We start from the raw sequence: 25,610 nt of genomic DNA, 5'->3' as shown, positions 1-25,610 counted from the left end.
GAATTCTGCAGGAATCATGCATCAGCTGAACTCACCGCCATAGGAGCTGCTGAGGTCGTGCTCCATGAAGACTGAGCTGAGGTCGGAGGAGGCTGACTGTGGAGGGGTCGGCGTGTTCGGAGAGGTGGGCACTGAGGCCGACGCCGGCGTCTCCGGCTCGGTCTCTGTGATACTCCGGAAGGTGATCTTATGTGGGGGCTCCCTCTCCAGGGGGACGGGGTGGCCCTTCAGGGTGCCAGAGGTAGACGTTCGCACAGGCCGGATCCCCGGGGATTTCAGAGTGTAGCCGGTCTTCCTGGCCTGCAGAAGAAACCGAAATTCAACAGTCAGAACTTTATCACCAATACAACCCATTCTCTCTTTCTCTGAGAAAGAACCTAGTGCTCACTGAAACTTATGACATTCAAATGTCTCTTTACCTCAAAGGCAAATGTTTTACCTAAAAAATATATGACTTAAAGGCTTTTGGGTCAAATTGTTAACACTGCAGCAGGCAAGATTTCAGAAAAGATTTGTTTCAGAAAGTTTGTCCCACCTAATTTGGTATGTCAGGCTTCATTACGGAAGAGTATCCTGTAGAGTCAACCTATTTACCCAAATAAAATTCTGCTTTTGGGTTTATCTACATCTCTGTCCAAAGTAGCAAGTTGAAAGTTGGTATAAAATATTATGTTTCTTAAATTGTCCCTTTGAACTACTTAACAACAAAGAAACAGGCCCGATTATGGGACACTATCTCTGGAAAGAGATGTTGCTGTTGAATTTTTTAAGTTCAAGTTTTTGAGCACCTCAAAACAAAGTTTCACCTCCATGCGGCACAAATCTCAGGGCAGGTTGAGGAAAAACAAAACTATTTGCACGGCCATATAACGCTACAAGTAAGTAAGAAAATATGTTCTTTGGGGTAAACTGACTCTTTAAACTACTGAAAGCATTCCCTTACTGCAGTTTAACTGATGGTACTGAAGTCTAAATGTTTTTCAAACAGTTACCCCTTGGAGCCTGCCAAGTGCAGCTTTCAGGCCCATTCCTCATTTCAGCTACTTAACAATATAGAAAAACATTGCTATCAAATGAACAAATCTGCGGTTTTGAATAATAATAATAAAAATTATATAATAATAAACTTAATTTTTATAGCACCTTTCATACAGGCAGTGTAACTCAAGGTGCTTTACAATAAAATTAAGAAACGAGAAAAAATAAAATCAGGAAAATAAATACATTAATACTGCACGATAAAACCAAGCAATCAAATTAATAACAAGCTAAAGAGGCAGCAAATAGCAAGAACAGGTATGCTAAGAACAACAGAATATATGAAAGATAGAAATAAAACTGAGGAAGGCATTAGAACAATGAAATATGTAAAATATCAGAATAAAACACAGGAAGAGTGACAGTTTAGTTATAAGCAAGGTTGAATGAGTATGTTTTCAATTGTCGTTTAAAAATGTTCACAGAGCTTGCATCTCTTATGGCCTTGGGTAAGGAATTCCATTGTTTTGGTGTATAGTTAAAAAACGCTAAGCTGCTGATTTCCTTATTTGTGTGATAGTTTGTATTAAAAAAACGACAACAGAGGATCTAAGAGGTCGTGAAAGAAATAAAATGACAAAGAATTAGTAATGTAGGCCGGTCCCGAACCATGAAGAACCTTGTAAACAAGTAAAAGAACTTTAAAAAGAATTCAAAAAGACACTGTGAGCCAGTGCAGGTTAACTAAAACTGGGGTGATATGCTCTCTCTTTCTTGTTCTAGTTAAAAGCCTGGCAGCAGAGTTCTGAATTAATTGTAGTTTATCAATGGATAGTTTTGGGAGGCCGGTGAAAAGAGCACTACAGTAGTCTAATCTGCTTGAACTAAACGCATGAAGAAGTTTTTTGGCATCTTGTTGGCATAGGAACCGCCGTACCTTTGCAATATTTCTTAAATGAAAGAAAGCTGCTTTGGTCACCTTCTTTATGTGGGATTTATAGTTTAATCATCATGATCAAAGATCCAAACAATGTTTTCTTCTCGAATCTGCAGTATATGTGTATTTGGGACTAAAAAGGCACCAAACATTGTTGCAACAATAACTTCACTACTACTGAAACACTGCAGTCTAAACACTTACAAATCGTGGAGCCTGCCTGCAGTTCCGTGGCTCAATATCCAGAGACATTTTGAACAGGTAGTCAGAAAACTCATTCTCACTCTTGTTGCCCATCGGGTTCAGGTTCTCGAAGAACCTCTGTGCAAAAAAAAAAAAAAAGAAGAAAGACACGTTTTGAGTTTAGAATCTATGAAACATGTTGAAAGACCAAAGAGAAAATTATAAGAATGAGCGCTCACCCTGATTTCGTGCTCCACCTTCAGACAGTAGGGCTGGTTCTGATACTGCTGGATCTCGCCTGTGATTTCAGCCACTTTCCTCCTTTTGCTGAAGTTGATCAGCTCCTTGCCGTGGCGTTTGAGGAAGTCTGGGTTACCTTCCTCTGTCTTCAGGATGTTGGTTAAATAGATACCTGAGGATGAAGATGAGTTTGATGGTGGTCAAAAGAAGAACACGGTTAGAAATGTAGTCATATGAAAACTTAAAACTCTTGTTATTTTTATAATAAATAACGGTGCCTCAAAATGGATAAGACACACACACACATTTTTTGTTTCAGGTAATTTCATTGTTCACTTCCTGGATCCACAGTAACACTGTCGAACGCTTACCAAAGAAAGGCACACAGGGTGGGTTTATTGACTTGAGTTTAGCCAAGTATTTCTTAAAATGGTCCTGGCTCAGTTCCACAGCTTCTTCCAGGATTTTCTTTTTCCTTTCTGGTGTTGCCTGTGGGTGCAGGAGGAAGTGAAAGTCCCATAAATTATGTTCTGATCACCAGTTCAGCATTAGATTAAAATGCATGTCAAAACAACAAACATCAGATGTTTCTCAACTGCTAATTGTTGTCACAGCGTTTTTCAGCATGTTAACATGCTCACATGTAGTAACAAACATACAGACATCATTCAGCAGCTGGATACAAACAATTCTTTATAATATAGTAATTTACATATGCTCTTTTTTCTTAAAAAATAAATGTATGAAATCAGTTCAATCACAAAGCGATCTATGTTAAGGTAAGAATGTTGTATAGTGTTTGTGAAAATTTCCCACTAAAATGATGAGAATTACAATAAAGAAGAGGCATTTTAAATTTTGTTATAATATCTCTGTACCACCAAATACATCAAAATCTTTTAATGAAAATAAATTAATTGTACATTTGTCCAAAATATAAATTAAATAAATACACAAATGATTCTGCAACTGTGAGTATGTTAACATGCTAAATATCAACATGGACTTTCCTCTGGTGCTACCATCAGGTCAAATAGAAATTGTTTTTTGATCTAAAAATACCATCTCTCCATTTAATTTTAATTTTGTTTTCTGGTGTAATGATCATTGCAGCTTCACAGGATGCAAGTGTGGCTTTTCACTTTTAGTCTCTTTCATTCATTCATTTTCTTGTTCATCTTTAGGGTTTTTATGGTTTACTAAAGGCTACCGTAAAATGAAAATACATAGTAAAATTGGTGTAATTATTTTTTCTGGTGAAGATATGCGACCAGTCATGGTTTTTCTTCTGATTGCTTTAATAGTTTTACTCACCTCAAAGGTGTGGTCCAGCCTGTAGACTGGGACAGAGTTGATGGCACTGATGACCTCCAGCACACCGTTAAAGTTGTTAAGCTCCTGGAAAACCTGCAGAATCTCTATGACCCGTGTTAACACTGCCACCCTCTCTTCCAAGTTCATTGTCTCTACAATACACCTGCGGATGACCAACACAACACACACACAGATATTACAGATATTTGTTTTTTTCCCCAGGACTCTAAAAAACAATTCTGGATTTTCTTGTGAATAAAATATTTGAATCCTTAGACTCACTTCTCAAACCACAGTGTGAGGTTGGTGGTGTGGCGGATCATGCGGAGCAAGTTCGGCGAGTTCTTCTCTTTGTCCTCTTTGGTCCAGACACTGCCGACCAGCTCGGACGGCCGGACAGCTCTGTGGAGGAAGTGGGTTTTCTTTTTCAGACAGGTAATACTAGACACAATTACAGGAAAACAACAATTTGATCTAAACCCGAGTGAGGTGACATTTTCACTGTAGCAAATGTCATGTAAATGTCTTATTTCCAGCAGAATGTCTTATTTATCTGTATAAACAAACTGATTACTATACATTTTAACTGCAAATGGTCCAGTCAAGCCTGCTTCTCTGACTTTTAAGCCTTCATCCACTGCTATGTCACAGTTACTCACCTGTAGAGCTCTGATTCGAGCAGAGTCAGCTGGCGGGCAATCTCTATAGGATGAAGGGTCATGAGGTCAAATAAGTCCACTTGGCCTGCTCTGCAGATGTGCCACTCGATGGGAGGAGGCGGGCTCTCGAAGGTGATGTTGTGACTAACGCCATTTGACTGCGTTTGCAGCTTCCTCTTGATGATCTTGTTGATGGACTCAACCCACTTTCTCATAGATTTGCCTAAAAAAGTTGGCAAAGCTTTACTTTCTAAATGTCATTCCAAAAACATGAATTTCATGTTGCAAGCCAAGCGTCAACTGTTTTGTATCACTGTGTTTTGCTAAGTTAGTTAATTTGAAATATTCATCTGGACAACAGGCTGATATGAACACTGGGAATACCAGATGCTGCACAAACAAAACCTTTAACACTACGGCCACATCTTCACTCAAATCCAGTTTCTCTACTTAAAAAGACATACAATAATACTCTAATGTCAGCATTTAATGGTATTAATTCTGATTTGGGCAACATTTGTACACACAGGCTCAATCCAGAAAAGATGGAGGACAGCAAAAGGAAAGTGAACTCATCAGTGGACAAAGTGTTGTACAACCTCCACCTGGATATATTTCAATTGAAATTAATGCTCCAAATTTCATTTTCAGTGCCAACGACCTCTGGATGTCTCCAAAACAATAAGTCATTTGTTGTTAAATGTTGCATATGGGTTGCTATGTTTTTAATGATGCTGGATAAGGATCTGCCATTAAACAGTAATATCTAACAAAGGTTCATAAATTTAATCTGAGCCAAAATTGGAATTAAGCATAGGAAACTAAACAGTCTTATTCCCATGGCCATCCTACAGGATTGTGTTGACAGACAAAGTCACAGGACTAGGTCAATGGCCTCTGTCAGTGCTTATGTGACATCTTATTGTAAACATTTATTTTGTTTAACATTTTGATATTTTTTAAAACGTTTTTTTTTTTTTTAAACTAAATAATGTTTCATGCTCAAAATGTTGCTTTTTGCAAAGGAAGAGATGAGATGCCTTAAGAGGATGTCAACAAAACTTCACTACTGATGTTACAAGGCTGAATGTGAATGTTTAGGGAAGCAGAGGTTTATACTGTATGTGGTTCTGACCTCGCAGCTGAATTTTGCTGGTGATGTACTCCTCTAATCGACTTCTCAGCTCTGGATCATTCTCAAAGTCGTAGAAATGATGTTCGACCCACTGACGGAAAACGTTGAGAACCCTGCCAAGCAAAGACACATTACAGCATTAACTAATTATATGTATCGTCCTCCACACATATTTCACACACTTTCAATTCCAAGAATTTGTAAGGAGATTATAAAAGGATTTTTTTTCCCCATTTATGTACAATTGCTCGGTAACAAACAGGAAGCAAACATATTTTAACATTTTTACTGTTTCACCACCCAAATTGTTGTTTTTTGTGTGGCTTTTTGCCTTTATTGGACAGTCAGTAGCAAAGAGGCAGACAGGAAACAAGGGGAGAGAAAAGGGTGCATGACAGGCAACCATTCGACTACCGGGGCGCTCCACCAACGAAATTTAAATTTTACATCAATCAAAAAATCCAAATAATAGTAGATTACCTGACAAAGAGGTTGGTAAAATAGAAACATTTAGCAAAGAACGTCCTCAACTGAAGAGTTGTTGGCTGGTGGCCAGTGTGTATTCCTTATCCTGGTCAGTTAACTTTTTCAAAGAGTGGGTACTTAAAAATAGAAACAGCAGGAACGTTTTGTGCTTTAAAAGGGCAAAAGTCATGCCTGAAGAGATATTTTTACCTACTTTGAGTATCCTGGGTTTAAAATAAACAATTGGACCACATTGCAATGTTTCCTTAACAACAGACCACCCAAACTACATGACAACTTCCTTTAATTTTTGCCCCTTTAGGAGTCTTATTATTAGTGTTTTTAAAGTATGTTTGTTGCCTAACGCAGACACTCAAAGATGAATTCATGCCTGACTTACTGCCATCTTTTGGTGTTTCACAAAATACTGTTGATACAGAGGATATACAGTATGCATGACCAGATGACTTCACAATGCGAACCCTAACTACCCACTTGTGTTTTAACCGTTTCTGTGACTAAAGGATTTTAGTCACAGTTTAAAGGATTTTATTTATAACTACAGCAGCCGTGCAGTCTGATACTGAGAAGCTCGCAGTTTTTAAATGGTACTTAGGAGACTATTCCTGACTCTGTTACTCCTTATAAGGATACAAAGTCTAATACAAAGTTATTCTGTGGCTTATTGAGAACATTCAGGCCTTAACAGGAGAGTGTAAAAGAGCCAAACAACAGCAGAAGATAAAGAGACACAAAATCTTTTGTGACACTTGAAAGGCCTTTTTAGGAAATAAAAGAAAGCAGTCAAAGATGCTTGAACAACTTTTTACATTTCATCAAGTATAGAGACTAAGTGGAATACATTTTTCAAACAAAAAAACATTTCTGAGCACTTCTAATCTAAAATGGTAAAAAAAAGTAATCAATCGTCTTATTCCAACAGTGCATTAAGGGATCAACATCAACAAACTCAGATATGTTCCTTTCCTTAGTGTGTACAGTGTGCCTAAATTTTTTTGGAGAATGCATTTCCTTGTCTTGTGGATGTTACGTCCTTTAGTTTTTACTATTACTTGCAGTTGTTTCTCTTTTTCTTCGGGGTGCCTTACAGGAACAATCAACCGACAGATTCAGCTGTGATTGGACGACCGTCGTACCTGAGTTGGACTGGCTGCACGTATTCCTTCCGGAATCTCTGGAGCTCGGCCGCCATTGGCTGGTCGCCATTCCAGAGAGCCTGTCGGTCCTCCTCAGTCGGTTCTGGCTCAGGGATCTCAATCCTGAGAAAAATAATGATCCGACATATGACGTTTCAAGATGTCAGGGCTCCCACAATACCACATCAGTGACAGACAATGAAAATACTGGTGTAAGAACAGTTGTTCTGGTTGAACCGTACCTGTCTATCAGCAGGGTGAGAAGCTCTTGTGGTTTGCAGAATGATCGGTATGTGGTAAGAAATGTGCGCACAAAGTTAGGATCTACAAACAGATGAAACAGATTAGATAACAAACACAGACAATCAACATCACAATGTATCTTTGCAAAATAAACCTTTGAGTAAGCCAGATTAAACTGAAATATGTCAAACGTCTCCACAAGAAGATCTATCGCAGCAGCTTACCAGCATACATATGGTAGGTGAGCCTCTCTATGAGCTTGACCACTGTGCCGGCCTTAATGAGGGGGATGCCTGTTTTGCTCTGCACTTTGTCCTCAAACACAATATTCTCCTCAGAGTCCTGCACAGCAAAGCGGTAAACCTCCGGGGAGGGCAGTCTTAGAGGATGCGCCTGTTCCTCGTGCTGCAGCACTGTGTCCAACATGCGATCCAAAGTGGAGCGGTACTGCAGAGTCACCAGCGCTGCCATCCACGCTGCCTTCTCCTCCGCTGTCCGTGCACAGAAAACGGCACAGTTTTCATCTTTTCCTATCAGTTCAAAGGCATGCCGCAGCTCTGCAGAGTCCTCACGATCCACGATGCGGATCTTCCTCAGCACAAACTTCTCCTTCAGACGGTACTCCGCCCCGCTGCCTGAACCTGGGAGTCGTGAACTCTGATTGGCCTTGCAACTTATCATCAGGCCGTCAAACAGGAAGTTGTGTCTCTCGTGCTTGGCGCCAGCTCGTAAAAGTGGCCCCTCCAGGATGAACTCGCTGCAGCACTGACCGATGTCTTTTCCCTCCCAGCCATCGATGCTCTTCTGAATCTCGTTCATGCGTTTGATGGCTAGTTGTTTGCTACGAACCTGCCTGCTGTACAGGCGGTACATGGGCTCACTGTGAGGGAGGAGTCAAGTTTGGAGTCAGAAAACAGAAGAGCTTAATGCATAAATCATTAAACATTCAAACATTAAACCACTGAAATATCACAACTAAACAAATACATGCAGCTGCTGGATGCTCTAACTGCATCTTTCTTGTGTGCTAACAGGTTTGTGATACAGTTTAACGGAGAATTGCCTTGTTGTAAAGCAAATGCAGCACATGTAATCTAATTTTTGCCATTTGGTCAATAACATGTAGACAGAATGACCAAATGAATATTAATTAATATAAATACTAGTAGAGGCGGCGTACCCAGGTTTACGGCGAGGCTGGTGCTTGGCATAGATGCGCTCCACACTGCACTGAAGGTTAAGCAGCGCTGTGATCGCCTGTTTCAGACATTCTCTGTCATCTTGGTCTTCACTGCGCTCCTGAAGTTGCTGGAAAAATGGCAGAAACCATACGCATCAGATACTTTGCTTTACTTCATAATACAGAAGTCTATAGATTTTTATAGCAGAAATTTTGACATGTCATAACAGGGAAAGCACAGGTGTTACTAATATTATCGTTAACGGCTGCATTACATTTAGGTGATCCAATTCTAGAGCTCTGGTATTGTCAACTTACTGTGACATTTAATAGAACTGAGCCATTGTTAATGTTATTAGTAGGGCTGTCACAACATCAAATTTTCACTACACGATTATCGTGGCCAAAAGAATTCACGATAACGATATTATTGTGATGTCTATAGAAGCTATACAAGCTATCAGTCAAATTCATCTTTAACTTTGTTTGTGTGTTTTGTCTTTACTTTATCGCCACCTACTATGACAAAGTGAGAATGGAACGAAGCAGAAATGATTTAAGAGGCGCTGGATTATTTACACAATATTATCAAATGTGTATTATTAACAAATCATCAATATCTCATTTTAAAATATCACGTTTATCATCAATACCGGTAGATAAAGAGTTTCCCTTCGGGGATCAATAAAGTATTTCTGAACACTCCTAGTTAATAGTAACACCTGTGGTTTTCTTGCCATGACAAGTCAAAATGTCTGCTGTGAAAAACGTCTATACAAAAGCTGCATTACAATAATACAAGTGTTGAATACAAAGACAGTTACATTTTAAAAGCAGGTACAGAAAACAATTTCAACGAGATATAGAAAGATACAGAAAGAAAGAGTTATTAAAAAAATCATGTAGCCAACCTGAACTTAAATTCAGTGTAGTGATATTTAGACAATATTCAGAAACATACGACATAGCTAATATCTAACCAAGCATCAAACAGGCCACATTGTTTGTTCCAAGAGTAATGTTGACAACAGCTTCTCTAACCAACATTTTGAATATGGCATGATGATGCCACAAAATATGTCAATCCAGTATGTATATCATTAACCACTAACCAGGGATGTGATCAGCAAAACAAAAAACTAAATGTAACAATTTCTCTAGAAAAACTGAAACAACAGTGAACACCAATCCTATCTTTGATTAGAACTGTCCATGTGCCAGGACATACCTGCAGTAGCTCAAAGTAGTGCATACAGTGGTATACTGGGACCATCATCAGCTGTGGAAGGACATACTGGACTGCTTCTTTGAAGCCTTCTGCAACTGCCTGGAGACAAAACGACACATAAGAAATGTTAGTTATGGATTGGTGTGACAACATTATTAACAGATTTGAACCAACCAGTATGTGATCAAGCAATCTTCACAAACCGAGTTTGCATTTCGGCCAATGTGTTCCGCCTCTTTTGCTCTCCACACAGACTTTTTGCCTGCATGCAACCAAAGCTCGCTCAAACGTGATTGGTCAATACTACTCGGACTACAAATGGAAACCAGAACACTTCTGATACCAAAATCTTGTCCCTTGCCTACTGATTCTGCATTCTTATGCAGATATCTGTTTATAGAGATTAGTGATTGAGAGACTTGTACTCATTTAGAGAAAGTTTGCATTCATAAATGTCATGTAAAAAATCTAAACCAGAATTGTGATTTATAAAAATCATGTCAAAAATCTGTGATTTTCTAATCCCAACATCTTAAATAAATGTTTATTCTCATCCAAAACAAAAACAGCATTACAAAAAAACACACCAATTTACATGCAACTTCAACAGAACTTTTAACATTAACTTTCATTTTCACATCCAAATAAGTATCAGTTAGATGACTGGATGTGTTTAAACATGTCTGAGGCTTGTGTTTCGTGGCCCCAGTAGAAGCCATTGTAAAGATGTATCTAGTTTTAATCACATGTTCACATCTATTATGATGCCAGTGAGTAAGATGTGATCACAACTGTCAGGCACAATGATAAAAACTACATAAATATCTCCCAGATTGTAAAATAACCACAAAAAAGAAGAATTCAGAACTGATATTCCTCACTACAAAATACTGCAAAAATTCACAAATGATATAAAAGAAGAGGACTGTGAAGACAAGGACAATTAAAATGTGTATGTTTCAGTCTATAAATGAGACTGAACAAGATCAAAAAAGAGGCTACAGGGCGACGAGTGATGGAGGATGGAGGGAGGGAGAAGCGGTTGACCGAGAAAGGCTTCAGGGTAACCGGAGAGGAGGCCGTCATAGTATCCATTTAAATCTCCTGTTCCCCTGATAGACGACTCAGAATCAATATGCTACTACTCCACAGCAGTGGCCATACTGTCTCTGTGGGGGGGAAGGGGAGGAGAGGAGATGAAGAGGGTCTGTGTGCATGGAAAAGAAAGACATCAGCTGCCTGACGCACACTGATGGACAGCCGAGGGAACAATGACCTAAGTTTAGATCATGTTATTGATACGTCAGCATCCTGCAGGTTTACAAACTGTCTGCATGCATTAGGGCTATGCATTTAGATGCCTCATAATCAGCACTATGAATTTAGGTAGTGTGTGCTTTGGTGCATCAAATCAAGCGCTCACTATACAAGTGTAGTGTTTGTTTGAAACATGCTGTGATTATCATGACTGTTTCTAAAATGTAGTTGTTGCAGGACATTTTCACTACACAGGCAATCAGCAATTATGATGTTACTCAATTTTGCTTCCAGTTGTTATGCTAAGCTAACCGGCTACTGGCTCCATTTTAGTATAAATGGCAGGAATGGGGGTGCTATCGATCTTCTCAACACACTCTTCGCAAGAAAGAGAATCAGCAAATTTCCCAAAATTTAAAAGTATTCCTTTAAAAACACAGTCATTTTAGGATTTGAACATTGAATGAGAGTTTTGGTAGTAAAATTATGAAGTCAATTTTCTGTCAATCTGAAACATTCAAGGGCAGTAAAACAAACTTGCTCCTCGAGATGGATGAATGTAGTGAAAACTGTTGTGGTGCTAGTACTGGGCAAAATAATAGTGATAATCCGTGGTTGTAATGATGCAACCCTGACATGCAAGTCATTTTGTTCGTGTAATCTAAGCTGGTTTGTATTGCGTTATGTTCTGAAGTCAAGAAGATTGTCTGATATGTGTAAACTGTAAAATATTATGCCACAGTACATATTTTTGTTTAACAAGTAAATTTGAGTTATCCTTGCCAAATATGGTGTAAAAAAAAAAAAAAAAAAAAAAAAAAAAAATCAGCCAATGTGTCTTTTTTACTCTTAAATATTGATATGGGTATCTGCTTAAAAATCCAGCTCTACATGAAACTACACAGAAATTTGATCTCAGCTTAATGTGAAGGGCTACTTATACATCTTATACATCTGATCTGAGCAGGTAAACTAGAAGTACAGTTGATATTGTGTTGGATGACATGTAAAAACGAGTCTCTACAGGAGCATGCACCATGGTGGTAGCAGCCTAAATATAAACACAGTGCAGTAAGAGTACGTAACAGAACGACTATGAGAACAACACGTTCCCATTTCAGAGAGGTACAGGGCTGCTTGAACCCATGTCGCAGTCTTTTGCTGTCTTAATTCACAGCTTATTTTCAACATGAAATGCGCCTTGGGCCACCCCCGGAGAAAAATGGCCCGCAGTGTGGCTGACTGTTCTATTTTTAAAAGGCGATGTAATTTACCCACAATACCAGACGCTGCAGAGTGCAGGGGCTGAGTGCTCGACAGACACATCTATCTGGCAGAGAGCCGGGAAGGAGGGAGAAAGTCAAGAATGATTGAGAGAGAAAGATGAAGTACATGCAATGAGACAAAAGCTGAAGAGGTAGAGCAGAAGCACTAATGACGCTACTGCTGACGCTAACGCTGTAATATGTATACATTTATACCAGGTGCGATGGATTAAAAAAAAAGTGTCAATATAATGGTTCAAGTTGTACAAAGAAGGTGAAGAGAAGATAAGACAAACAGCCCTCAGGTCAGAGATGAAACACAAAGTGAGAGATGCTAAAATAAGATTAGCCCACGGTGCAGAAACAGGGCAGGAGCAGTTTGATAAAACGGAGTGGAAGGTGTGTGTATTGGGGGGGGCTTGTGGAGAGACACCATTACACCATCTGCCCCTGGGACCGCCACTGACAAACACACACACACACACACGGTACAGCTTTGCACTACAATAAATATCACTTTTGACCAGGCCGAATCAGAATCTATGGATTGTAAAGCTGAAATGATCAATTAACTAATCGATTAGTCAATCGATTTGATTTTCAATTGATCGTTTAAAAAGGTCCAGTGTGTAACATTTAGAGGGAGCTATTGGCATAAATGGAATATAATACTTAAGTATGTTTTCATTAGTTTATAATCACCTGTAAATAAGAATTGTTATGTTTTCATTACCTTAGAATAAGCTCTTTATATCTACAGAGGGAGTGGGTCCCCTTCCACGGAGGCCACCATGTTGCACCGCTATGTTTCTACAGTAGCCCAGAACAGACAAACCAAACACTGGCTCTAGATAGGGCCTTTCGCGTTTCGCGCACTTGTTTTGCGGCCACCGTAGATTCTCCTACACACCTGGAAGGGGAGGCGAGGCGAGCGGTATTCAAATGGTGTAAGTGTAAGTGTAAATAAGTGTTTCTTATATATGGCATTTATTTGGGCTGTCCACTGAAATGTATTTTCACCCCTTAAAATTAAATAATGATAGTGAACCTTTGTTTTTTGGACTTTTGGTCAGGCAAAACAAGCTATCTGAAAATGTCACTTTGGGGTCTGCAAACGATTAATTGAGAAAATAATCGGCAGATGAATCAATAATGAAAAGGATCGATAGTTGCAGCACACGTGGATTTCTCACAATAAACGAATACCATAAACATGTTTTAATATTAAAATGAGGGTTTATACAATTAAGAGACAAAAATATTTATTTTAATCAAGAGTTTCTGATTCTGATGATAGATTCAATACTTTATTTTATTTTGTTGTTTTTCTTGGTGCTCAAAGACAGGCATATTGTGCCAGGCTGAGAAAACATGTCCATTTCATGTTATACACTGCTATGGCTTTTAAGAAAAATAGCAAGTGAAACAATGCAAGGTGCTTTTAAATGAAAACAGTGGTGCTATCAATACAGTGCAAAAATAAAGCTATATTTTTAACTCCTGTGCCCTTTCCCCCACTCTCATACAATGAGTATATGAAAATAAACACTGGGTGGGGGTAATCAGAGGATAGTGCCATCGGTGTTGATCTAACTGGTGGTTTGAGGGTAAAAACAGTGAGGCCTCAACCTGAGGTACAGTAGGGCTGCAGGAAGGTCAGTCAGCAGCAGCTTTTATGACTTTACTGCAACACTAACTGAGTAGGAAGATGTACAGTAGGTCTATTCACATAAAATCTGTTGTGAGTTTGGAGCCCTGATGTTGCTTCATGTGAACGGTCGGACTCGTTGGTCTTTGGCCTGAGAAAACACCAGCAAATATTTCATCTTCAAAGGCTGCCAAACTACACCCCACCGAGCATAATTCAATGCTATTCTTGTGAGGAATGTCCAAATAAAACAATGCAGCAACAGTGAATAAACTGTACACAGGACGCCGAATATGTCATGACATGCCCTCAAACGATATTAGGAGGAATTTCACCAGGTTGACATCAAAGCATAACAGGAACAAATATTCAAAACCTGTTTGCTTGGTGTAAACACAAAAATGACCTACTTGTACCTTCATATTAAAAACAAACAAATTTTTCTTTTCAGTTTTATGGAATTTTTGCTACTAAGAAAGCTTGCAGTTGAGAATGACAGGAAAGTCCGGAGTGGGAGATATAACGGCTGTGAATTTTCAAACCCATAGGCAATTCAATGTCGCAAATTTCAACCTACCAAGTAACAATGACACCAAGACACAGATTTTTACACAAAAATATAATTTACTGTTTATACTAACTTAATACCAACCATTTATCTAACAGGAAACGTGATAATTACGTACAATCACACATCAGTAATGTTCGAGTTTCGACAGACTTTCTATTTTTTTGGTTAATTTGGTGATGTTTTTAAATATGTCAAATTCTGTATTATACTAATGGCTGGAGATTACAAGTTTATATTCTATTCTTGAAGATTACAAGGGACATATCCCAAAATGTGGAAAATCATGAGCAGAACATTTCTTTTTGTTCTTTTTCCCCGACTTTTCTGTATGGTATATCCCAAACCAGCCCAGCCCAAGTCATTTTCACATTTTCTATTAGCTCCTCAGGAGCTAATGTATCAAATGTCAGTCTCTGGCCAATATGAACATCTTACCTGGAAGTAGAGGCCGGCGGTTGACCGTGCCATCAAGTTGTTGAAGTGCTCGTGGAAATCCTTACTGAGGATGTCCTGAGACAGGGTCTCGTAGGGGTCAAACGCCTGCTCCTATAGACATGGAGAGAATAACTCAAGAGTTAACGACGACACCTGTGTCACTGACAGTATTCTTACATGATGATGAGGATGCTCAGATGCAAGCTAACATCCCATGCTTAACATTAGCTGCTTGAATTTGAAAGAATAACAGTTGCGCTGATAATTTACAGTATTTACCAGTTTGCTTAATGGAACATATGACTTACAAACTGCCTAGTAAAAGTTGCAAACATAGTGTTTACTGCCTAGGATGTGCTTTAAGTTTTTCAACTGTTAATTAGGATGATGTAAATAAGAAAAAAAAATACATGTACATGTTTTCTCTATATGTATGTGGGTGGTATGGGGGTTAAGTATGGGGTTAGTAGAAAAACTAGGACTTGAGGTTCCTTGTCACCCTAGTGTAGCCTGGCATCGCCAGACTAATTTGCAAATGCGTATTAGTCTGGAACCTCTCAGTTCATTTTCAGTTTCAAAAGGGGCGTTATCAACAGGTGCAGACCAAAATGCCTCTGGACACAATTGGAAAGACCTACAACCAATCAGAGCAACAAAACGTGCTGAGCAGGAAAAAAATGGCAGCTTGGTCACAAACTTTCGAGTTTCGTGAGCCGGGTGATTTGTGCTGTATCAACCAATCAGAGTAGCGAAATGTGTGGCGTGTACCAGTACTGGACCAGTAACTACTCTCCCATATTAGATAAACGGCTGTGATTGGCCCCACCGAATTCAGGGTGGGTGGAACTCTGTTTGAATGGGAGAGGGGCTAGACGTACCTGCCAGAGCAAATGAAACATGAGCTTGGCAGATTCGTCTGGTTCCCAGGCTAACCCTAGTGCATTCAAAGAAGTGCAACGCCAACTCTTTTATTGACAAATTGAACAAAAATTTTACACATTTTAGTTTGTTATTCGCTTTCTGTTAGCACCGTTTTACATTTTTAAGTAGTGACGTGTTTCTCATAGAAAGAACTGTTTTTGGGCAGCCCACTCAAATAGATTTCCCCCCATAAAAGGAAATAAAAAGGAATAATAACTAGAAGGGCAGTTGGAGAGCGCAGACCTCCACTAAGGCCAATAGTCCAGTCTTCCATGATATGCAAATCTGCAAGAGCAACCACTATATATGTCTTGATATATTTCCAAAAGTATTAGAAATACAGTTTGTCAAACAAGCGCTTTGTGGTTCTAACAACAATAACTGCGGACAAAGCAGGTAACAGAAATATCGCTTTTCTACTTTTTCCGTTACCTTCACTTCACTTGGTTCACTGTCTCCACCGCGGCCTCTCTGCTCTGCTGTCCGCTGTGCGCGCATGTGTGTGTGTGTGTTAGGTTTTCGAGCGTATGTAGGAGCTGAGCCACACCCTCGGTTAAAAGGACAGAGAAGCTGGTGTGACCGTAAAAATTATTATTATTTTTTTTTACAGATCTGCATGATTCACATGGGTCAGATTTTCAGGTCGGAAAATCAGGAATTCCTCGTTAATCGGGAAAAAATAAATAAATAAATAAATAAATCACATCCCTGATTGCTCATTTCTTACATACCTGCTGCATTTGTTTCTACATCACCATTCACTTTAATTATGACAGGTTCGCGCATGCGCAATGAATTCAGTTAATTTTGCTAGACACAGGTGTTACATTTGACCTATCTCGCAATGTTAACGAAAGTGAAAAATAATTTGTGTATCCGCCCCATGATTCGGACCCGCTCCAAAATTTTATGGGTTCTTCCTTGGACTATGCTTTCCACCAAGTTTCATGAAAAATCAGGCCAGTACTTTTTCCGTAATCCTGCTGACAGACAAACGGCACCGAAAACATAAACTCCTTGGCGGAGATACATATTATTTGTCTTTATTATTCCTTCCTTTGATCAGTGTGGGAAAATGTACTTCATTAAATCAGTTGCACGCCATGTATCACCTTATACAGGTTTTTAGCTCAGGAATGTAACTCTCAACTCTAAAGAGTTTGGTGTCACTGTTTTTTGTTTGTTTGACCATCACGACCCCCCCAAATTAAATCTCAACCTGTAGAAACCAAGCGCCTGTGTAATTGTTTATAAACCTTGTCAACATTTCTTAGCAGTATCACTACTAGAACAAATTTCCATGCATTTAATTCCCCTGGCAATTCAAGTAATTCATGCTCAGATTAGTGGGAGGTCAGATAAATCTGGCAGCACACATTTTGAACTAGTGAGTTTTAAGGTTTTCAAGTCAGAAAAGCTTCATACCTCTGCTAGATCTTCAAAGCAGCTGCCCACCAGAGGATGAGGGCTGCCATCAGCTGTCATCTCCACGGCATCCTCTATCAGTCCGAGCAGCTTCACCGTCAGCTCGTGGATGTCCAGGATGTTACTGAAGATCACCTCCACATCCTACACAACAGGACAACATGAGGCACGATGATTAAAGGTTACAAAGATAAGTTTGAGTCCAGAGGGTGGCTAGACTGAATCCTTAAACCAGATAGTCTATTGTAGGGAGAGAGACTAATTACACCCTATTTACCTCCTTTTAGTTTTAAAGGGGAACTCCACCCATTTTACACATCTAAGTCTGTTTACTTGATTACACTTGATTCAAGTTGCATTTTGGGTAATGTAGGTGCCAGGCTTTGACAAGGAAGAAGAATGCATGGTAAAAAAAGATGATATCTCTGGTTCTGCTGTGTTGATTTTGATCATCACGATTCTGACAATGTTATAGGGGTGCAATGCTAAATCAGTACTCCTTTAAGGTGTCACTGAAAATGTGCTCATCCGGCTCAATGATTAGAGATCAAAGACTATTATATCCAGGATGAGAAAGACTACGTTGCACACAACAAACTGGGTAACTTTGGATTTAATTATTTTTGATGCACGGATGAACCTCTATGACTGAGGATCTTTCCTTTCATCCCACCACACCTGTCTTAAGTCTTATTCAAGCACATACATGCTTGTAAAAAAATCTTGTCAAGAGATCCGCTTCAGCGTCTACATGACCAAGAAGTCATGTTTTTCCTGCAAATATCTCGCTTTGTCAACCATGTTTCTCTCAATCCGTGAAGGCAGAGATGTGAGGCAAAGATACTGTCTGAGATATAAAGGACTGGTGCGTGCCGATGTTCTAAAAACAACAGGAAGTTAGTTATTGTAGTTCGCCCGCTGATTTGGCCCGCTTATCAACACGGCCAGCAGTTGGAGCTGCAGTAGTGGGTGTGATACACAGCTCATGAAGGCAATTAAGGTACTTTAAAACCCTTATCGCCCGATTGCAGCAATTTGTGTCATAAATCGCACTCCTTCTTGGAGTCATAACTCAGTCAAATCTGAACACACAGACATGATGCACATATTTTTAGATTCAGTGGGACTTTCATTGTCTCCAATCTTCACTGTGAATAAATGTCCATAAATCTGCTTAGAAACCACAGGAATGAAATGCGCCTTATAACTCCAGAATTTGCTTGAGAATTAATTATTATTAAGTTTTCTTTAGTATCAAAGTAATCCAGTGCTAGTTGACTATATATTAATGTGTACATTGCAAACAGGAACTGTTAATAGCTAGTACTTTTTTTAAATGGCGCAAATGTAAACAAAGTAAATGTAAACACTGTCTCAATTTTGTCTGAAGGGAGGGGCCCCACAGTGTCAGACTTTGAAAACCCCTGCCTTACACTAATAAAAGAAACAAGGCTTTTCTTTAAATGACATTTAAGAAATCATCATACCACAGGAAACCAACAACAACCAGGTTACTTCAGTGCATGTAAACACACGGAGGGTATTTAACCATACGAGCGTGTAGCAGGCTGTTGCTGAAAGAGCTCCCATTCTTGGCCTACCTCCCTTGGATAAATAAACGCTAAAAAAATAGTGGCGAGCTCTAAACAATAAGAACAGGCTTAATTTGCCTGAGGAAATCATTAGTCAAGCAGATGAGAACCCGAAAATAGCACAGAGTGATTATTGACTGCTCAAGTCTAAATAGAAGTTCAGTCCTGTCATTATTTGACCTAACACTTTCTTGACATCTCCCAAGTAATTTCAGATTATGCTGTGTTTCAACAGACATAATTGAGGTTATTTTAGCGAGGGCTGCAGATGTTGTTCCTGTCTCAACATAATTACATGCTCTGCATTCCACTGGGCCTCACAAAGGTTTATCCTCCTCACCCAAATGATACCACAAATTACCCAACCCAAAATATGCAAAGCCGCAGTGACCCATTAAACTCAACTTTCCATTCACGTCTTCTCAACCCGTAGACCCACTGTTCAACTCCTTACCCCTAACCATACTTTATTTCTTTTTTAGAGAATTGAGAGTACTAAGTAATAATTGCCATATTAGACACAGTGCAATTAGCAATTTGTTTCTTTGGTTAACCCTCTGGGATAGATATTACTGGGCTGTTTACTGGAGGGGTCAGACAGCATGGGTGGTGCCTCAGGAGATGGTACAAAATTGTTGGAGCTTTTTTTTTTTTAAATAAATCAGGCCTGGACATAGTGGCTGTTCCAAGACTCGCGTGTGTGACCTTCCACATACAGGATGATTGCTCTAACTGTCCATTAGAAAAGACAAATGTCTTTAATCTCAGATAATTTGAGAGTAACTTGGCATTGGTTCTGTCTGCAGTGTGGAGGAACCTTAAACTGGCAAGTTTCAGTTTCTCAAGGTATCAAAGCAATATTCAAATTACTTACAGGGAAACAGGAAAAACACAACTGTCAAGACGTCATATGTTTGGGTGTTTCAAAGTGCTTTCCGATGCTGATTACCAGTTAGCCGATTACAGTTGTAATCTTTAAATGGTCTTATCATGGATTTCACAGAAATGGCTTTGTAATTAGGTTTACAGAATTCAGTTGGAAACTTGACTGTTTGTTTATAAGCTGGATTTAGAGTAAACTGGCCGCAGCTACTGTTTTCATCACAAGAGTTAGAGTCTTTATACCTTTCATTAGTATCCAGCAGCTTTAGGTGAATAAATCTGTTGGGGAGTGATGGTGGGTCGTTTTACAAGGGGTTATTGATTGTCTTTTTAATCTAATAATAACAACATGGTGGAGTAACCATTATTTTACACTTGTTTAATACACAACAGCCACAGTTTCTTATGTAGTATATTACTAGTCTAGTAATATACTAGTCTTACTAGTAAAAAGTTAATTGTTGTCAGTCTGTGTTTTCTGATCTGCTCTGAGAGGTGATAACAATCTGATTTATCCACAAAAAGCTTCAAAGAGTATTCCCAATAAAAGGTGTTTAAGATAAACCTCACTGCGTGACAAGTCAAGCTTTTGTTAGCTAACCTTGCTAGCATTGTCACCACTACTTGTGGTTGTTTCACAGTAAAAGGCCAACCTCGGCCTTCACATTAAAAAAAAAAACATTTATTATAAAACATATTCAGGAAGTGTTGTTATTATCAACAGTAGCCTCATAAATGATATCTATCTTACCGTAGCAATGGAATAGTATAGTAAAAAAAGTAATTGGGCTCTTAATGTGACAATGTGCTGGTAAATATTGATAAATATGGAAAAATTTTGATTGTGGGTTGACGTGGCACCACACCAGAATGAATGTCATAGAAACCGTGTAAATACACCCTGGCATTTGTGTTTTAGAAACTAACTTCTGTAACTCTATCCACATATAGTCAACTACTGCCCACAGCTCCAAATAATGGTTTTAGTAGTTGGTGGAACCCCTTTTCAGCACATGTAAAAAACAGGATCATAATGATTAGAGTTTACTCTGTATTCCAAGAATTTTGATCAGTGATTCTGAACACCAGCATGTTTACATGAGTGACAGATTTGAAACAATTCCTCCTTTGATCAAACTCCAAATCGAGAAATAAACAATATTGCAATGTGACAGTTTTTTTTTTTATTAATCCTTCCTCACCTGAGGCGTGAAGATTTTGGGGTTGGACAGGAAGTGATGGCGGAACACTTTGATGATGAGGTCGAGCTCTCGCAGGTACTGCCGCTCCTCTGCGATTTCAAGCCTTACCAGGTCGTCGTACGTGAGCTCCCCAGAGGACGACGGCTCCTCAGTGCACTGAGACATCAAGCCGATGTCCTCCTCCTGGTCAAACATGTCCATCAACACCTGGAAATAAACAGCAAAAACGATCAATCAATCAGGGTCAAAGCAATTCCTTTGTCCTTTATGTTTCACAAACGCCCAGAACATGCATCTATCAATCTGGGTGCTGTACATGAGTGTCTTTTCCTTTCCTCACAAATACTCACCTTGTCTGCGCACATGGACACCTTGATGTCCTGCTGGCTGATTTCATAGTGCCGAATGTTTCCAACATAGTTGCCTGCCAGTTTCAGTATGTCTGCCGATATGTATTCAAGCACAGCCACGATGTACAGGGAAACATGGTAGTCCACTTTATAGCCCAAAACCTCCTGTTGGGAAAAACAACATCAGAATAAAAACAATACAGTAAGTATTACACAGGGGTCAATCAGTTAAAATTCTTAATGTCTGTCTGAACCTGCATGAAGGACCACATCAGTTCAGGGCAATTTAATTAGTCTGAACCAAGCTGTCAAAACAAGATAAATTAGATTATAAATATTTCCCAGCAACTGCCGCAACTTTCTGGCACTTGCATCAGAGTTGACTGTGTCTTATAAGAATGTTAACACTGCTACAGTCCAGATTATGTGAACTGAAACATGCCATTCAAGCTTCATACTTTTGGTAAGACTAAATGACAATATTAAACTTTTGTTTTTACCAAGTTTGTTTACCAAAAAAAAATGCATAATTTTGGAGTGTAAAGCTTTATGGAGCTTCAGGGGTCTTTACCTTAAGCAGTGGGTGAATCTTGTCCACAGGAAGTAGTAAGGGGTTTCTCCTCTTGCGTTTCTCGATAGCTGACTGGGCGTCGGCAATCGCCCACTTATCTATAGGGTGGGGGAAAGTTTTCTGGACCCGTTCCTGGAAAGAGGGAAATTATTCTCTTAACACTTGATAAATTTGGAAGCATTAAGATGATTGAAAGCTGCATCACACAGAAGTATTCAATTAGTTATTTGGAATGCTGCTGTAGTAGCACACGCTTCCTAACTGTAAGATTTTAGGACAAAAAAATGGAAATCTGTTTAAGTTACTAACAGTTAAGCTGAATCTCAACTTCCACACCTATGCATTTTGTAAATTTTACAACATATTATGAATTTACGTGCTCCGTAGAATGCCTTACCTCTACATCCTGCACGGAGCGAGGCTGGGCCACACACAGCATGTTGAGCAGCTGCAGGATCAGCTCCTCAATGTGCTGCAGGGCGTCCTCCTTCGCCAAGAGGTTTGGGTGGACCTGCTTCTGTACCTGAATGTTAGAGACAAACAAGTGCAAGATGGTTGAAAGAGCATCCTGTAACCTAAAAACTGGTAGAAGTGTTTGAGGTTTGACTTTGGTTTTCATCAGCTTTCATCTTCTCTAAGAAAATGAAAAACATTCTCTTCTACACCGTTCACATGATGTAAACTGAAACTGTGTAATATGTGAAACTGATCGCAACACCTGGTATGATGCACCTCAGTTAGGCTCGGGTCACATTTAATGACGTCAAGACAGCAAATACAGGGAATGACTGATTGAAGACAAACACCTTCTCTTGGTCTTAAAGGGTAATATTGGTGGTTTTTGCATGTTTCAGCCCAGTGCCTACAAATTCTACGTAATTTTATTTCACAACAGCGTGAAAATCAACGTGCAGAGGCACGCTGATTTCAGCAATTCATCACAGTGAACATTTGGTTACTTTTTTCACCTGGTAATACACTTACTACAGCAGGAAGCATTTAAATAACACATTCTTGTTGTTGCTTTCAAGGAAGCTCAGACATCCGAGAGCTGGCTATCAAAGAGTAAAATAAAAAATAAATAAAAATAAATAAAAATATATATATATATATATATATATATATATATATATATATATATATATATATATATATATATATATATATATATATATTTTTTTTTTTTTTTCAATATTTTTCCCCTAAGTTCTAATCATGTGTCCCTGACTAACGGAGGTGTGGGTGGAGGCCAACAGTCCTTTACAGCTCCGTATTGTGCTGTATTTGCTAAACCTTACAAATTATATGAGCGATCCGATCAAATCTGGATCCCTCTCATAACTGTACTCCGCCTGCATATCACAATTCACTAGGATCATCACGGACATCACACCACGGAAGATACCATTTAACTGCGTTACACTGTGACTTTATAGACAGAAAACAACCAAATTCACACAATTTATTCTCAATTACCACATTGTGACATCTGATATGATTTTGCGAAAACATAACTCACGAATGCAACACTTTTTGGCACCTGACTCAGAAGTCTCTTAGATGTTTGTGTGTCCTTGAATGCACCCCCAAGGCAAAGTTTTCAAAACTCTGCCTGCTAAAATAAAATATACATAAAATATAAATAAAATTAAGCAAAATTAAGAAATATGAAGCCAACTAAATGTTTACTGTGAAGGATTACATCTCTCAAGCAAGTTTGGATGTTAATTTTTTTTTTTCTGCACTGAAAAGAATGAGTAAAAATGGCTGCCTGGGATGCAGGTATATATCTAAAACATATTAAACATATGAAATGCTTTGTCTGCAGTGATGAAGAATGCAAGATTTGTCATTTTGGGCTATAGCACACAAATCTTCCTGTAAAATCTGGCAACACACATAAATCCACTCTCCATGAAGACAATTATATATTTCAAATTAAGCTGCAAGACACTGCTAAACAATAAATCTGTCAACAAATATCAACTCCATAAAAAGGGGAAAAAGACATGCATTTAAACGGTCTCTTCTGCTATCCAGGCTTTCTCAGTGGTGGGATTCCTGAGGGTGGAACCTGCCTGCCAGAAGGTGTGGTTTTAGGTAGCAGCAGAGAAGGCGTGGCATCATCAGGTCTACAATTGGAAAGAGAAAAACACCCCCGAACCACCCTCCAACCGCCCAAAAGTTGTCGTCATTCGGGCCGTGCCCTTTTGCAGGAATGCTGTCAGTTGAGATACTATTATAGCACCCAAAGCTGACTTAGAGGAGGAGAACGAGAGGAGAGAGGTGCATGGAAAGCCTAACATTTACTCTCCACTCACAAAAGCCAGGCCTGTTCACATGCTAGTGATGGAATTACCCTGGCAGAGCTGGGCGATATAACGATCTTGATACGGGATCGTGATAAAATTTATGTCAATAACGATGATAATGTCTGGACATTTTTTACTCAATATGGATAGATCTAACAGCCTACAACACAGCAGAAATAAACTGGATAACAGCCAGTCAGTCTGCAGTTTTTGGCTAGTACCTCAAAGTACACGCCCATTTCCTACCGCAAAGCATTGTTTGAGCTACCGGTGAAGAAAGTGGATGTGAAAGTGGAAAAAATTTGTCGAACCGAGGGGCACGAAAGCGATGGTAAACTCACATTGTCCTCCAAAGCTGAGGAAATTGTTGACAAAAAAAGTTAGTATGATGTCAATTATCTGGAATTGGTTTGGATATCTCAAAAGTGACGAAGCGCAGATTAAGACAAAATATGCCGTCGGTTGGTGCCAACCTATACGGGCTGTACCAAAACAACAATCAATGTTTGCAACGTTAAATGTTTACATTTAGATGTTATTCAATGTATTCTTTTATCACAAAATATATTCTAAACCAAGCCATGTTTGCACAGTTAAAAGGTTTACATTATGAAATTCTGTTTTTTATGTTAATAAGGTGTATTCTAAAGTTTAACCCCTTAGTTTTCTTCAGGCTTCAGTCATTATCAGGATACTCTTCAAACTGGCAGCATTATCAAATTATATATCATGAAAAATATCGATATTGGTCAATATGGAAAAAATGATCGTGAGCGTTTTTGCCATATCGCCCAGCCCTACACTGGCATATAGTAAAGTGAGGCATTATGATGACAAAACATTGCCCCCGGATTAAGGAATGTGAGAGGAGAGTTAAAAGGTCAATGCAAGACCGAGCGTCATGCATTCTTGTGCTCTGACTTAACAGAGATGCAGCGATGAGCAGGATGTCCCCTCAGTTTGAGTTCATTTGTTTGAGATAAAATCATAAACCAGAGAGTAGAGAGAGGAAGGTGAAATTCTCACTTAGGGGATTACAAAAGACCCCCTGTTTTCCTAGATCTGTTTTGGATTCAAATTCTGATTCATAAACTACATTCAGATGCTTTTTAAAACAAGAGGAGCTGGAAAATCTGAAGCCACAGCTTGGCCTCGCTTACGTTTCTGTACGTTATTGTGTTTTGATGCACACTCACAAGACCTAACAGTTATAAATAAGCCACACGTATTAACTCTACTTGGAAAAAATATCTATCAAAGCAGAAGTAGGTTATGAGATATATCCTTTTGACCGCAAATAGGCACTTGACCAAATTCCACAGGACACCAGGAGCTGTGAGTCATCACACTGAAACTACGGGGGTTTCCCCTGACTCCATTCACAGAATAGTTGGCCCGTTTCTGAGAGGCCCACATCCAACAAGTGTCGTCTATCTCAAACAATGTCAGGATGGGAGACA

At 39.1% G+C, this 25,610-nt stretch overlaps 1 protein-coding gene across 2 annotated transcripts in view; it reads right to left on the bottom strand.

Annotated features, from left to right (window-relative positions):
- sos2 (son of sevenless homolog 2 (Drosophila)) overlaps window positions 1-25,610 on the bottom strand; it is a 41,108-nt gene that overhangs the window by 4,676 nt on the left and 10,822 nt on the right. For both annotated transcript variants that reach the window (XM_044167402.1, XM_044167403.1), the window contains exons 2-20: window positions 22,236-22,361; window positions 21,839-21,970; window positions 21,268-21,432; window positions 20,918-21,124; window positions 17,242-17,385; window positions 14,896-15,006; window positions 9,720-9,818; window positions 8,492-8,619; window positions 7,536-8,191; window positions 7,311-7,392; window positions 7,069-7,191; window positions 5,447-5,559; window positions 4,312-4,534; window positions 3,935-4,054; window positions 3,653-3,815; window positions 2,710-2,827; window positions 2,338-2,510; window positions 2,120-2,236; window positions 36-300 (exon numbers count right to left, since the gene is read on the bottom strand). In XM_044167402.1, coding sequence (XP_044023337.1) covers window positions 36-300; window positions 2,120-2,236; window positions 2,338-2,510; window positions 2,710-2,827; window positions 3,653-3,815; window positions 3,935-4,054; window positions 4,312-4,534; window positions 5,447-5,559; window positions 7,069-7,191; window positions 7,311-7,392; window positions 7,536-8,191; window positions 8,492-8,619; window positions 9,720-9,818; window positions 14,896-15,006; window positions 17,242-17,385; window positions 20,918-21,124; window positions 21,268-21,432; window positions 21,839-21,970; window positions 22,236-22,361 — 3,265 coding nt within the window. The remainder of the gene's footprint in view (window positions 1-35; window positions 301-2,119; window positions 2,237-2,337; window positions 2,511-2,709; window positions 2,828-3,652; window positions 3,816-3,934; window positions 4,055-4,311; window positions 4,535-5,446; window positions 5,560-7,068; window positions 7,192-7,310; window positions 7,393-7,535; window positions 8,192-8,491; window positions 8,620-9,719; window positions 9,819-14,895; window positions 15,007-17,241; window positions 17,386-20,917; window positions 21,125-21,267; window positions 21,433-21,838; window positions 21,971-22,235; window positions 22,362-25,610) is intronic.

The sequence above is a fragment of the Siniperca chuatsi genome, linkage group LG15 (assembly GCF_020085105.1).
Source record: "Siniperca chuatsi isolate FFG_IHB_CAS linkage group LG15, ASM2008510v1, whole genome shotgun sequence".
Taxonomy (NCBI): Eukaryota; Metazoa; Chordata; class Actinopteri; order Centrarchiformes; family Sinipercidae; genus Siniperca; species Siniperca chuatsi.
This window is presented reverse-complemented; position numbering and strand designations above follow the sequence as displayed.